A 15998-nucleotide genomic window follows, 5' to 3' on the forward strand; every position below is an offset into this window, starting at 1 on the left:
CCATGCTGGCCATCTTAATAAATAAAATAAAAAAAAACCTTCACACACTGGTTGATTTTATTTTCTAAAATTTGTTATTTGACCCAAACATTAAAATAAGCCAATTTGGCCATGCACAGCATATAGTTACTCAGATAGAACATAAGACCATCATGCAGGATGCCTTTAAATCACAGATATATTTGCAGCTTCATCTTACTTTGTTCTGGCCGATGTTCACTGCAGTTATGGGCCTTGCTATGCTGCTCCAGGCTTAACTGCTGATCATGCAAATCCACTGGGGTCAGATTAATTCCAGTCCCTTCAAGGTAAAGTCGAATTCGCTGCCTCCAATGCCAACTAAACAAAAAATATCCAAAATACTCATAATATACCAAACGCACAGGGACTTGCAAGCTAGGTAAGACTTTTCTACATGTCAATTAGATTTTATCCCCCCCCACCAAATTCCACTTTCTAATTATATGATAGAATATCGGGTCTATACCCAGTGAGGAAGGAGAAAAAATAAAATATAAAAAATAAATAGATATATGTATATCTATCTATCTCAATTAGCACACATGGGCTGGGAAATAAAATAGCCATAGACCCAAAAGATGATTAACCCATTGTTTAACACATTGATTAAAATGAAAGCAAACCAAACTTGGATCCTGTGGCTGGTATCTGGAGGCCCATAGGCAAGTTGTCAAATCATTTGCAAACCTTACCCACTACATCAATGTTTCCTTAAAGCAGTGTCCAGGAGTTCAAACTATTATTTGTTAAACTATGAAAACTCAATAAATTTAAAAATAAAAATATTGGCAAATTGTGCTATTAGTCTTGCTAGCAAATATGCACGTGAAGAGGCTCTGCTACTTACGGTAAGCTTTATCAAAAAATGTATACTTCATAAGCATTTATAGAAAGCTCTTTTCAAGTGATCAATAAAAAGATATCCAAGATACAATGTAGAAAGGGAGGTAGAGTAACTGAGTTGTTGGCAGCAGTAACTTCTTTTGCTATTTCACATCAGCTGTTGTTAGCAATAGCTGACAGGACTAGGCACCATCTTGCACAATCCATTATTGATGGCCATGCCACCTTATTGTGCATGTGTAATATTATCTAAGACAGGGCTTGACAAATTTGCTCAGACTCTAGGAGCCAGCAAAAAAAGTTAGGAGGCAGGTTTAATGTCTAATACAATTCTTAAAAGGGACACTATAGTCACCAGAACAACTACAGCCTAATGGTGTCTATAGGCTGTCCCTGCACACATTTCAATGTAAAGACTGCCTTTTCAGAGAAAAGGCAGGGTTATCATCGTTGCCTAGTAACACTTCTAGTGACGGTCACTCAAATGGCTTCTAGAGTTGCACCATCAGTCAGTGCTGCACAGTATCTACGTTCAGCATCTTCATTCTCTGCATGGGGCAACTGAACATTACCCTATAAGGAGATGCCAATTGGCTCAGCGTAACGTTTTGCCACACATGCGCAATAGTCTCCCAATGCTTTCCTATGGGAAAGCATTTGATAGGCTGAGATAATTAAGATTAACTATCTCAGTCATGGAGTCGGGGCCAGCTGCGACAAGGGGAAAAGTAGTGAGTAAAAACCCCTTTCCTATGTGATTGGAGGGGCACAGGTCACCTAAACATACACACATTGACAGGCACACTCACCGAATTTGACACACTTGGTTACAGACACAATCACTGACAAAAACAGACACTGCAAAAATCACACACTATTTTATTTAAAAAGGAAAAAGTTGAGGTGGCCAAATTGATCATGAAGGACAGAGCAGGGGGTAACCCTAATGGTGAGTTTGAGACAAAGAAGAGAGCAATCTGTCCTGTAGGGTGTATCTTTAAGTATGCAATACGTAGTAAGAAAAAAAAGTTAAAAATAACCTTTATTAGAGTAGGGTAAGGATAGACTAAGAACTTAACGAAAAAGGTTAAAAATTTATATGGTAAGACACACTTAAACTAAGAGAAAGGTGTGTCAAGCCAAAGTTCGGGTACTGATGCCCTACTAACGACACATGGCAATGCAGTACTCCTACACTATGTCATCTATGAGCAGATAGCCCATGCGAGAAGGTATGCTGATAGTAGGTCTGAGTGATCCCTTTGATACCCAAGTGACGAATCTGTCAAGCGATACTGTGGAGTAAAGTGGTCAATGTGTCGTAGTGGCAATAATGTTAACCCAAAATATCGATATGTATCCAGTAACGGAGTATGTCCGTAAATAGGGCTCTTACAGAGAGCAGTGGTATAGTGCGGTAACTAGACCGTGTTACCAGTCCACCTCTAGCCGTGAGCAATAACCGGCTATACAGATGGCTTACAAGGGGAACGGAACTACTGAGTACGATATTGTAGTCCAAATATCAAACGGTATCAAAATATAGGTCCCCAACTAGAGGCAATTGTCGGTAGCTAGCCTGGTGGAGGAGACAAAAGTAACTGGATATCGATAATGTGAAGGGGAAAGGGAGGCAGAGGGGGCCGTGATCCAACTGAAAAAACGTCGGATCTGGGCACAGCTCCTTCAAGGTGCAGATGTGGAAACACGTATGGAGTGTAATCACTATTCTTAGAGATAATAGCCACCGTCGGGCGATTAGTAGTGATACCTCGTAAGGGTATATATCTCTCGTTCTAACAGTCAGGTACTGGTAATCCACCTAGTCAGTGTGAGTGTCATGGGCTGAGAAGGTGAGGCAGAAAAGGTAGAATGGTGCCTTCAGGGGTACCAAGTACAGTAAAGAGGTAGGAGGGAAGCAAGAGAGGAGGGTGTATGATACGTGTTTGCACTAGAAGTCCCTTTGAGAAAATAAAAAGTAAATAGTACCCTGATAAGTGCACAGAGTACTTGTGTGCTAGGATAGGTACACACAGTTCTTGTGCACTAGGGTGGCTGGTAACCGTCCCGTATGGATATACAGAGTACCCGGGTTGGTACTTGTAAACCGGGAGGTGAGGAATGTAATGTCCGCGGAGTGCGAGTAACCTTTGGGAAAACGGGTGAATGTCGGACCCGAAACCAATAATAGGTGTCAGACTCCAACCCGACGCGCGTTTCGCCTTTGTTACGAGGCTCATCAGGGGGAAAGGACTGACCTGATTCGTCAAGTTTAAAAAGCCAGCTCGCGGGTCTCATTGGTTCCAGTGTTGGTGAAGGGGAGGGGCCAGAATACGGTGGTCATAAGGGCACAAAAAGGTGCTCTTAGTAAGAATCGTTATGAATGACTGAATGCTTTGATTATTCATGAGAGAGTGTTAGCCAACGATATGCATGATCCTTTAGGATTAATAGAGTTGCCCCATGGTTGTTCAGAAGGGCTGATTGATGATGATTGATAATGGATCCTGATGCCATCCTGACAGGCCCTCATAGGGGGTCAGACAACATACTGGATAGTTAGCCATAGTATGGGCATTTGATCCAAAGAAAATGAGTGACAATACATAGTATGCCCTGTAGGGCTTGGGTCACTGATAGGTCGTGCAGTTGAGAGCTCCATGAGTTTATAGGTGAAGGGTGCGGACCCGTAAGTGGAATAGACCTGATGGTGAGCAAACTCCCGATGAGATGATACTAGGGAGATGGAGGGGCTTAACATAGATCATAGGTCAATGGATTGTTCATGGCCGTATGACATACTGCCGTTGGAATGGATGAAGCCTTAAGACATTGCCAAAGTGGAACACCTGGAGTCCCAATGGATCTTCTCCTTCAAGACATTATCCCCTCTTGGCCTAAATGAGGAATTTAATTATACACCATTTATACACTAAGATGGTGTATATATGGGACCCTTCCACTTCACTACGGCCAAAAGGCTCACCCTATTAGCTTATTCCAGGTGTTCCACTTTGGCAATGTCTTAAGGCTTCATCCATTCCAACGGCAGTATGTCATACGGCCATGAACAATCCATTGACCTATGATCTATGTTAAGCCCCTCCATCTCCCTAGTATCATCTCATCGGGAGTTTGCTCACCATCAGGTCTATTCCACTTACGGGTCCGCACCCTTCACCTATAAACTCATGGAGCTCTCAACTGCACGACCTATCAGTGACCCAAGCCCTACAGGGCATACTATGTATTGTCACTCATTTTCTTTGGATCAAATGCCCATACTATGGCTAACTATCCAGTATGTTGTCTGACCCCCTATGAGGGCCTGTCAGGATGGCATCAGGATCCATTATCAATCATCATCAATCAGCCCTTCTGAACAACCATGGGGCAACTCTATTAATCCTAAAGGATCATGCATATCGTTGGCTAACACTCTCTCATGAATAATCAAAGCATTCAGTCATTCATAACGATTCTTACTAAGAGCACCTTTTTGTGCCCTTATGACCACCGTATTCTGGCCCCTCCCCTTCACCAACACGGGAACCAATGAGACCCGCGAGCGGGCTTTTTAAACTTGACGAATCAGGGCAGTCCTTTCCCCCTGATGAGCCTCGTAACAAAGGCGAAACGCGCGTCGGGTTGGAGTCTGACACCTATTATTGGTTTCGGGTCCGACATTCACCCGTTTTCCCAAAGGTTACTCGCACTCCGCGGACATTACATTCCTCACCTCCCGGTTTACAAGTACCAACCCGGGTACTCTGTATATCCATACGGGACGGTTACCAGCCACCCTAGTGCACAAGAACTGTGTGTACCTATCCTAGCACACAAGTACTCTGTGCACTTATCAGGGTACTATTTACTTTTTATTTTCTCAAAGGGACTTCTAGTGCAAACACGTATCATACACCCTCCTCTCTTGCTTCCCTCCTACCTCTTTACTGTACTTGGTACCCCTGAAGGCACCATTCTACCTTTTCTGCCTCACCTTCTCAGCCCATGACACTCACACTGACTAGGTGGATTACCAGTACCTGACGGTTAGAACGAGAGATATATACCCTTACGAGGTATCACTACTAATCGCCCGACGGTGGCTATTATCTCTAAGAATAGTGATTACACTCCATACGTGTTTCCACATCTGCACCTTGAAGGAGCTGTGCCCAGATCCAACGTTTTTTCAGTTTGATCACGGCCCCCTCTGCCTCCCTTTCCCCTTCACATTATCGATATCCAGTTACTTTTGTCTCCTCCACCAGGCTAGCTACCGACAATTGCCTCTAGTTGGGGACCTATATTTTGATACTGTTTGATATTTGGACTACAATATCGTACTCAGTAGTTCCGTTCCCCTTGTAAGCCATCTGTATAGCCGGTTATTGCTCACGACTAGAGGTGGACTGGTAACACTGTCTAGTTACCGCACTATACCACTGCTCTCTGTAAGAGCCCTATTTACGGACATACTCCGTTACTGGATACATATCGATATTTTGGGTTAACATTATTGCCACTACGACACATTGACCACTTTACTCCACAGTATCGCTTGACAGATTCGTCACTTGGGTATCAAAGGGATCACTCAGACCTACTATCAGCATACCTTCTCGCATGGGCTATCTGCTCATAGATGACATAGTGTAGGAGTACTGCATTGCCATGTGTCGTTAGTAGGGCATCAGTACCCGAACTTTGGCTTGACACACCTTTCTCTTAGTTTAAGTGTGTCTTACCATATACATTTTTAACCTTTTTCGTTAAGTTCTTAGTCTATCCTTACCCTACTCTAATAAAGGTTATTTTTAACTGTTTTTCTTACTACGTATTGCATACTTAAAGATACACCCTACAGGACAGATTGCTCTCTTCTTTGTCACTATTTTATTTATTTTCATTTTAAAGTGGTTCTGCTTTCCCTGGTGTTGTGGGTGGCTAGTCCTCTCCCTGCTCCCTGGAGCGCTGCTTAGTGATGTAGGATCTGAAGTGACGGCATATTCCGGCTCCCAGCATCACTGTAGAGATGTGCGAAAGAACAGAACAGGGAGATTACAGCTTCCTTGTTACCCGCCCGCATCAACCCTCCATGAGCCGCCAGCTTCCCTACCCGATCTCCCTGAGAAGCCTAGCTGACAGTGGATGCAGGCCACCAGCCTGCCTCCACTCACATTCAGCAAGCCACCTCAGGGGCTAAACGGCCGGCAAATCCCAGGCACTAGGACAAAAATCCTAAATCACCATGCGACCTGGGATTTGTGGAGCACTGATCTAAGATCTTGCTGGATCCTCCAGAGGCCAACTTCTCTTGCACATGTATGAGACCCCAAAAGTAGTAGAGCCTCTTTATAAAACAAAACAAAAACAAAAATTCTCATTTGAAATGTTTATTTTACCTCCAGTTACTCATGCAGTGGAAAAAACTACTGATTTAGAATTCATGAGAAGCAACATAGCTGCATCTCGAAGTGATGCAACAGCATCCTAGATCTGCAGGCATCCTATAATTTGTGGAATGCCAAAGAGTCAATTGAGAACAAAGCAGAATCATATGTACCCAACTCCTGCCTCCATGAGTAGAAAGCAATCTTCAGGCATGCAGACTCATCAGCACTATATGCAGATTAACCTTGACACTAACCTGATGAAAATATATTGCTTGGTGGCTAAATCCCATGCCTTGGATCACCACCAGGTTAACTAGTATCATGGCAAGCTGAAACTTGCATCATTGTACATGTAAGACAAATCATACCTGAACTCACCACGAGAGAGTTTGCGCAGAGCTTCTGGAAACGCACGTGTGTATTGCACTGGCAGGCAAAGGTGTCCTTCAGATCTGAGAGTGATCGAGAAAACATGTAATACCAGTGAGAATTTGTAAAGAGGAAATAAAATCAACAATAGAATGTTCTTTTTACAAATCTCTACACTTGCCATGAGAGGGCTGGCAGAATGATATTGCCCCATAGGCCACTAATATAGAGAACTGTGGCCTGCTACCTCACAGCACAAAACTACCTCTTTTATTGCCATTGTATTTTAGTTATTGTAGTGATAGTATAATACATTTAATAAAAGAAACTAAGCAGGGAGTGGAGAATGGTGCAACTAAGTGCTGGTTTGATCTAAAATTTTTGTTTTTTCTGCCCTTAAAAGTAGCCAGCTAACCCAAACATTGTTACATGTTCAAAGAACATAATATTCACTTTTAAGTGATATTCAATAGTTTAAGAGTACCAATACTAATAAAATGAAACTTGTCAACGTTGGCATTTCTAGCAAGTGCAACTAATTCTTAAAAAGTTAAATTTATTAACCACCAGAAAACTTGTTATTCTGAATATGGGACTGGGCTGTAAAGTTAGTACCAATAAAAAAATGGTATAGCATTTATATGTGTTTATGCATTTTTACCAGACATAAGTTACTTTATTGGTTCCCATTCATTATGGAGCCTTACCTTTCTGGATCGGTGTTTACTCCAATTACTGGCTTGGACCTGTCCAGCACTTTGCTTGCAGCAAGCAGCATCGTCCCATCCCCTAGGGAGAAACAAAGAGACCAAACTTACAACCCTTATGGAGTACAAAGGTTCCAGCAGAGGTGTAGGTTTGGTCAGTTGGTCCGGGTATTGTACATAATTAACCACCCAATCAATTGCTGTATCTTTTCCATGTACTGTGGGGACAAATGATCAAAGCAGATTACTACTCAGAAACAGGAGAGGCAACATCACTAGCTCCAAAACTTAGCAAGTTCAAGTGCAGCAGGTAACAAGGGCCAGGAGAAACTATGGATGGAGCAAATACCTTCCTTTGTAGTAGTTATGTTGCTTGTACGGTTCCACCAGAATGCTACAGTGGTTATGGAGTCAGGTGTACCATGGCATCCTCCCAGAGTAGTCAAACCGTTTGTGAACAATTTGACAATTAACCAGGCGTCTACCTGGTGCCTCTGACCTGCTCTAGGCGACACCAAAGCTTTCTGCATGAAGTTCTCAGTGGCTCAGAGTGATCAGCTGACACTCTGCCAATGAGACACCCAACACTGCAGTGCTTAGCTCATTGGAGCTAAAGTAAACTTTGTGCTGAAGTTACCAACTGAACTGTAGGCTGTGACCGGTGCCAGGTGGACCCCAGGTTAATTGTCAAACTGTTTAAAAATGGTTTGACTACATAGTCTGGGAGCAGCCAGGGCACTCCTGGCACCATAACCACTACATGTCAATGAATTGCCAAACTAGGTTGCCATGCAATCTAGGATGTCAGTTTCCATTTATAAATGGAGATTAATTTTCATTAAGGTTATCTATGCAAAGATACTTAAAGGGTCACTCCAGACCCATTAAGCACTTTAGTTTGATGAAAAGATTTCAATGTGAAGAGTGTCTCACCTTTTCATTTTGCAAAAAGTGCAGATTTCAATAGAAATTGACATATTTATAAATTGACCTGGTTACACCCCCTTGGCTTTCAAGCAGACATCAGGTAATGTTACTTCCTTGTTTCATTAGCTCAATGCAGCTGACCTCAAGAGGCAGCAATTGGCCAAAGCACCTGACTTACAAAGAATTCTCAGTGAGCTGTATTGGGAAGTCTGTGATTGGAGAGCCATAGAAAGTCTGGGCGTGGTTAAAAGGGGAGAACTTGCAAAGGCAGCAGACAAGAGAACTGCAGTTTTGGCAAGCTGATTTTAGAGATCATTAAAAAAAAAAAAAAAAATTAAATGCATGCAAGTTTTCATTTAGGGTTTATCTAGTAAACTGATTTTTATTTATTTTGGATTTGGGCAGTGGAGTGTCCCTTTATGCCATTTGAACTTATGATTATCGCTCTAAAATATATTGTTTCAATTCATATAATTTATTCATCGTTGACAATCATGGAATTCTACCGAGGGGTTATTTTGTACATTTCCAAGAATGTTTCTGGGAAATGTTCCAAAGCAAACTTTCATTACTCATACAATTTACATCTACTGCTCAAGGAAATGTTTTATACAAGTGTCCCGATTTCATGAAAACATATTTAGATTTAAAAAACAGCATATATAGTCACATAACAATCCACAAACCCTTGAGAATTTTCTTCTTAAGAAAACTAACCTGACAAATAACTACAACCACGAAGAAAGGTTCAAGCAGACGATTTGACATAGCAATGAAGTCATGTTTCTGTGACCCCATAAACGCCTATGCGGAGACTGATTGACAGTGATTGTTTATGCTGTTTCAGTGAGCATAAATTATATCGACTGGCTAGCATTTTTCAAATTATAGCCTCTGTATTTAGAATTTAAGAGGAGAACAAATATTCTATATACACACTAGTGGCAGAGCTAATGTAGAGAGGGCCCTAGTGCAAGAATTATTTTCTACACACCCTGCATGGAGACATTGAACATTCCCCATAATTGATTTAATGAGGAGATGCTGATTGGTGCAGTGCGGCGTTGTGCCATGCATGCACAATAGCCTCCCCGATGCTTTACAATGGGAAAGAATTGGATTGGTTGAGATCATCAAGATTGATGATCTCAGCCATGGAGGAGGGGCCAGTTGCAACAAGACCGGCGTGAGAGAAAAGGTAAGTAAATACTTTCAGAGCGATTTGAGGTTGGCCAGTGACCTAAATAGTTAGTTTAACACTATCTTAGGAAACCATGTTTGTATTCCTGACATTATATATAGTGTTCCATTAAGCATAAAGAATGGGATCTGGCTACAGTATGTCATACATTGAACAACCCTACAACAAGGTCAATGTACCCCATTCTTGGCAGATCCTATCCTAACAACTTAAACGACCACTATAGTGCCAGGAAAACAAACTCGTGTTAATAGACCCCCCCCTTCCTCCCCCCATCCTCATAGCCCCCTCCCGTCGGGCTGAAGGGGGAGGTAGGGGTTAAACACTTACCGTATTTATTCTAATATAATGCGCACACGTGTATAACGCGCACCCCTAATTTTCGATTAAAAATCTGTATAAAATTTTATACCGATTTAGGGTGCTTGTTATACTCGAATAAATATTCGAGTGGGTGCTCCGATAATACCGACCGCCGGGCTCATTACAAGCCCAGCGGTCCTGGGGGGGCGGGCAGCAAGCGTTTACTCACCTCCGTGCAACTCCTCCAGCTTCCCAGTGTAAATCTCGCGAAACCCGCGGCCAGCTCTGACGTCAGAGCTGGCCGCGGGTCTCGCGAGATTTACACTGGGAAGCTGGAGGAGCTGCACGGAGGTGAGTAAACGCTTCCTGGGAGGAATAATCGGAGCACCCAGTCGAATATTTATTCGAGTATAACGCGCACCCCTAATTTTAAATTAAAAATCGGTACAACATTTTGTGCGTTATACTCGAATAAATACGGTACCTTTCTCCAGCGAGTGGTCTGGGTGCTTATTGTAGTACTTCAATGCCTGCTATTATGTGGTTTACCCACTTATGAAATCCTCCTTCCTGGGGCTCTCTGCAGTGCAAGGTTAATTAGTGTCCTGGAATGAGACACCTGTTACAGGGAAGGGGGTGATAACCAAGGGAGTTTGCCAAGACTCCAAAATATATTTATATACAAGAGGGCTGCGTTCATCTGAACATGCATACATTATAAAAGCGCTGCTGAGGCTAATTAATACAACATACAAAATCCAGCGCACTCACTCAGATATACATAATAAATATAAGACACAGGCAGTAATTCATACCGGACAAGATTAAAACAAAGTCCTCATATTGCAAAAAAAAAAAAAGGAAGATATATTTACCTCCTGCTGAAACAACAGCATCAGCCCATCGTACAGTATCCTCATCATAATCTCTCCTCTTAACAACACGGACATCAATGCCTTCATTCCTAAAATAACAAAATGAACAAATTAGGCGCTTTTTTTTTCTTACACGTCCCATTGTAAAGAGGATGACATACATGAATAAAGCAGTAGACACATAGGGACTTTTCCAGTACCAATACAGAAACTCATGCCACTTACAAAACAGGAAAGAAAACAGGACAGGATCTTACCTCAAACACTGTACAATATTTTCAACATTTTCTGAGTGGATATTGTGTCTGTGTAACAGACCATTGTAGCTGGATCCCTTTAAAGCAAGCTGTAGAGTACAGACAGATAAGAGACATTGCAGTAATAATGCACAATACAGCATTAAAGCCAACTTATACACATTTAAAACTAGAAACCACAGAATGCAGTAATAGTACTAATTTTAAAGACACAAGACTCCTTTAGGGGTTAACAAGACTGTCTCCTGTCTTTTTTGTAAAAGTGCCAATTTCAAGAGAGCTTGGCACTTCTATAAAACAAAAAGGCAGGGGGGGCTCCCGTCTCGTTTGCTATGAGAAGCATTATACTTGTAAAGCATGGCAATAGCAACATATGCAATGCAGGACTAGAGATAATCAGTAGTGTTGGCTGAAGTGGTTCTGGTGAAAAGAGTATCATACCTTATTATCTTTGTAGTGTAGAGTGTAAAAGTTGGTCTATAATTCACCAGCCTCTAATGCAGAGGAAGTCAACTTTTGGCACTCCAGATATTGTGGACTACATTTCCCCGATGCTTTGCATCTTCAGGGATGTAATCCACATATGGAGTGCTGAAGGTTGCCTATCCCTGCTATAGTGATTAGTGTGTATGGGCGCATTAGCACCATTACAATAATGATTAGTGAGTATAGATTGTGCTATGTAATCCCATAACCTAGCTATTAGTGACTATAGAGCTCTAATCTTCCTAGCCATAGTACTAGTGATTCTAGTTAGAGCTCTGCAATCTACCTAGCCATAGTACTAGTGACTATAGATAGAGCTCTGCAATCTACCTAGCCATAGTACTAGTGACTATAGATAGAGCTCTGCAATCTACCTAGCCATAGTACTAGTGACTATAGATAGAGCTCTGCAATCTACCTAGCCATAGTACTAGTGACTATAGATAGAGCTTGGTAATCTCCCAGCCATAGTACTAGTGATTCTAGTTAGAGCTTGGTAATCTCCCAGCCATAGTACTAGTGATTCTAGTTAGAGCTTGGTAATCTCCCAGCCATAGTACTAGTGATTCTAGTTAGAGCTTGGTAATCTCCCAGCCATAGTACTAGTGATTCTAGTTAGAGCTTGGTAATCTCCCAGCCATAGTACTAGTGATTCTATTTAGAGCTTGGTAATCTCCCAGCCATAGTACTAGTGATTCTAGTTAGAGCTCGGTAATCTCCCAACCATAGTACTAGTGATTCTAGTTAGAGCTCAGTAGTCTCACAGCCATAGTACTAGTGATTAGTGATTCTAGTTAGAGCTCGGTAGTCTCCCAGCCATAGTACTAGTGATTCTAGTTAGAGCTCGGTAGTCTCCCAGCCATAGTACTAGTGATTAGTGATTCTAGTTAGAGCTCGGTAGTCTCCCAGCCATAGTGCTAGTGATTCTAGTTAGAGCTCGGTAGTCTCCCAGCCATAGTGCTAGTGATTCTAGTTAGAGCTCGGTAATCTCCCAACCATAGTACTAGTGATTCTAGTTAGAGCTCAGTAGTCTCACAGCCATAGTACTAGTGATTAATGATTCTAGTTTGAGCTCTGTGATCTCGCAGCCATAGTACTATTGATTAGTGATTCTAGTTAGAGCTCGGTAGTCTCCCAGCCATAGTACTAGTGATTAGTGATTCTAGTTAGAGCTCGGTAGTCTCCCAGCCATAGTGCTAGTGATTCTAGTTAGAGCTCGGTAGTCTCCCAGCCATAGTACTAGTGATTAGTGATTCTAGTTAGAGCTCGGTAGTCTCCCAACCATAGTGCTAGTGATTCTAGTTAGAGCTCGGTAATCTCCCAGCCATAGTGCTAGTGATTCTAGTTAGAGCTCGGTAGTCTCCCAGCCATAGTGCTAGTGATTCTAGTTAGAGCTCGGTAGTCTCCCAGCCATAGTGCTAGTGATTCTAGTTAGAGCTCGGTAGTCTCCCAGCCATAGTACTAGTGATTCTAGTTAGAGCTCGGTAGTCACCCAGCCATAGTGCTAGTGATTCTAGTTAGAGCTCGGTAGTCTCCCAGCCATAGTGCTAGTGATTCTAGTTAGAGCTCGGTAGTCTCCCAGCCATAGTGCTAGTGATTCTAGTTAGAGCTCGGTAGTCTCCCAGCCATAGTGCTAGTGATTCTAGTTAGAGCTCGGTAGTCTCCCACGCCCTTACCAGCTTCTTGAGTTCGTCCTCGGACAGCTCAGCATACAGGTACCGCTGCTGCTCGAACTCGTACCGTGTGGTCTTGGTCACCACAGCCACCTTCTCGGGTCTGAAGCCCGCGGGGCCCCCGGGAGCGGAGGGGCGGGAGGAGACCCAGCGCGCGGGCAGAGTGCGGGGCACGAGGTTCCTCACTGCGCACCGTGCGCACAGCAGGCCTCGGCACGAGCTCATGGCAGTACGCCCTGCCCGCGAGACCGGGTGCCAGGCGATAAACTCCACTATTGGTCACCGGAACGGTCCGGGTACCTGTCTAACTCCAAAACGGCAACTTCCGGCCTGCGTGCCCCGCTTCTGACGGCGAGGAGGCGGGGCTTCGGGCAGACGTTTTGTACCTAGCCAACTCTGGGCGTTGACCAAGTCTCAAAGCGGGGCACTGCGTCATGGTGACGACATATCTAGGCGGGGCTTCAGAAGAAGATGGTTATGCTGGGTATAATAGTCTCCGCAGGCGTAGCCATGGCTACACTAAGCGCTTTTATAGCAACAGCTGTGGGCGGAGCCTGTTAGTGTATTACCGCCTCCAACCGTGAACAGAGCCTATCAGAATAGGGCTGCCTTCAAAAGGGGGCGGGACTGTCTGAGTATGGCTGCCTCCCACAGGGGGCGGGGCCTATCTGTGTAAGGCTGTCTCCAGCTGGGGGCGGGGCCTATCTGTGTAAGGCTGTCTCCAGCTGGGGGCGGGGCCTATCTGTGTAAGGCTGTCTCCAGCTGGGGGCGGGGCCTATCTGTGTAAGGCTGTCTCCAGCTGGGGGCGGGGCCTATCTGTGTATGGCTGTCTCCAGCTGGGGGCGGGGCCTATCTGTGTATGGCTGTCACCAGTTGGGGGCGGGGCCTATCTGTGTATGGGTGTCTCCTGCGGGGGGCGGGGCCTATCTGAGTATGGCTGTCTCCAGCTGGAGGCGGGGCCTATCTGAGTATGGCTGTCTCCAGCTGGAGGCGGGGCCTATCTGTGTATGGCTCTCTCCAGCTGGCTCCCTGGGTACCCTGGCTGCTGTCTTACCGCCCCTCTTCCCGGGCTTGGGAAAGGAAGATCCGGTGTGACCGCTAAACAGCAAATTAGAAGAACTTCACCGATATCACACACACAGGAGCAACTACAGCAACTCACCGGCCATACTGCGGGTCCTGACTGTGTGATTGACTGACACATAGAGGGTGAGATGTCAATATAGCAATATACTGAATATAGCTGGTATATAATAATATACAATAGCAATATACTGAATATAGCTGGTATATAATAATATAGATAGCAATATACTGAATATAGCTGGTATATAATAATATACAATAGCAATATACTGAATGTAGCTGGTATATAATAATATATAATAGCAATATACTGAATGTAGCTGGTATATAATAATATAGATAGCAATATACTGAATGTAGCTGGTATATAATAATATAGATAGCAATATACTGAATGTAGCTGGTATATAATAATATATAATAGCAATATACTGAATGTAGCTGGTATATAATAATATAGATAGCAATATACTGAATGTAGCTGGTATATAATAATATAGATAGCAATATACTGAATGTAGCTGGTATATAATAATATAGATAGCAATATACTGAATGTAGCTGGTATATAATAATATAGAATAGCAATATACTGAATGTAGCTGGTATATAATAATATAGAATAGCAATATACTGAATGTAGCTGGTATATAATAATATAGATAGCAATATACTGAATATAGCTGGTATATAATAATATACAATAGCAATATACTGAATATAGCTGGTATATAATAATATACAATAGCAATATACTGAATATAGCTGGTATATAATAATATACAATAGCAATATACTGAATATAGCTGGTATATAATAATATACAATAGCAATATACTGAATGTAGCTGGTATATAATAATATATAATAGCAATATAGTGAATGTAGCTGGTATATAATAATATAGATAGCAATATACTGAATGTAGCTGATATATAATAATATAGAATAGCAATATACTGAATGTAGCTGATATATAATAATATATAATAGCAATATACTGAATGTAGCTGGTATATAATAATATAGATAGCAATATACTGAATGTAGCTGGTATATAATAATATAGAATAGCAATATACTGAATGTAGCTGGTATATAATAATATAGAATAGCAATATACTGAATGTAGCTGGTATATAATAATATAGAATAGCAATATACTGAATGTAGCTGGTATATAATAATATAGAATAGCAATATACTGAATGTAGCTGGTATATAATAATATAGATAGCAATATACTGAATGTAGCTGGTATATAATAATATAGAATAGCAATATACTGAATGTAGCTGGTATATAATAATATAGAATAGCAATATACTGAATGTAGCTGGTATATAATAATATAGAATAGCAATATACTGAATGTAGCTGGTATATAATAATATAGAATAGCAATATACTGAATGTAGCTGGTATATAATAATATAGAATAGCAATATACTGAATGTAGCTGGTATATAATAATATAGAATAGCAATATACTGAATGTAGCTGGTATATAATAATATAGAATAGCAATATACTGAATGTAGCTGGTATATAATAATATAGAATAGCAATATACTGAATATAGCTGGTATATAATAATATAGAATAGCAATATACTGAATATAGCTGGTATATAATAATATAGAATAGCAATATACTGAATATAGCTGGTATATAATAATATAGAATAGCAATATACTGAATATAGCTGGTATATAATAATATAGAATAGCAATATACTGAATATAGCTGGTATATAATAATATAGAATAGCAATATACTGAATATAGCTGGTATATAATAATATAGAATAGCAATATACTGAATATAGCTGGTATATAATAATATAGAATA

General features: G+C 41.7%; 1 protein-coding gene across 2 annotated transcripts in view; it reads right to left on the minus strand.

Moving 5' to 3' along the window:
- The window catches only part of NADK2 (NAD kinase 2, mitochondrial), a 28897-nt gene extending 15384 nt beyond the window's left edge, over positions 1-13513 (minus strand). Inside the window, exons 1-6 of one of the 2 annotated variants that reach the window (XM_063453977.1) lie at positions 13065-13513; positions 10903-10991; positions 10646-10734; positions 7340-7421; positions 6632-6715; positions 200-339 (exon numbers count right to left, since the gene is read on the minus strand). In XM_063453977.1, the coding sequence (XP_063310047.1) occupies positions 200-339; positions 6632-6715; positions 7340-7421; positions 10646-10734; positions 10903-10991; positions 13065-13286 (706 nt within the window). In that variant the 5' untranslated portion in view covers positions 13287-13513. The remainder of the gene's footprint in view (positions 1-199; positions 340-6631; positions 6716-7339; positions 7422-10645; positions 10735-10902; positions 10992-13064) is intronic. The other variant, XM_063453978.1, reaches the window with a different exon arrangement.
- Between the last annotated feature and the right edge of the window lie 2485 nt (positions 13514-15998).

This window comes from Pelobates fuscus, chromosome 5, assembly GCF_036172605.1.
Source record: "Pelobates fuscus isolate aPelFus1 chromosome 5, aPelFus1.pri, whole genome shotgun sequence".
NCBI lineage: Eukaryota > Metazoa > Chordata > Amphibia > Anura > Pelobatidae > Pelobates > Pelobates fuscus.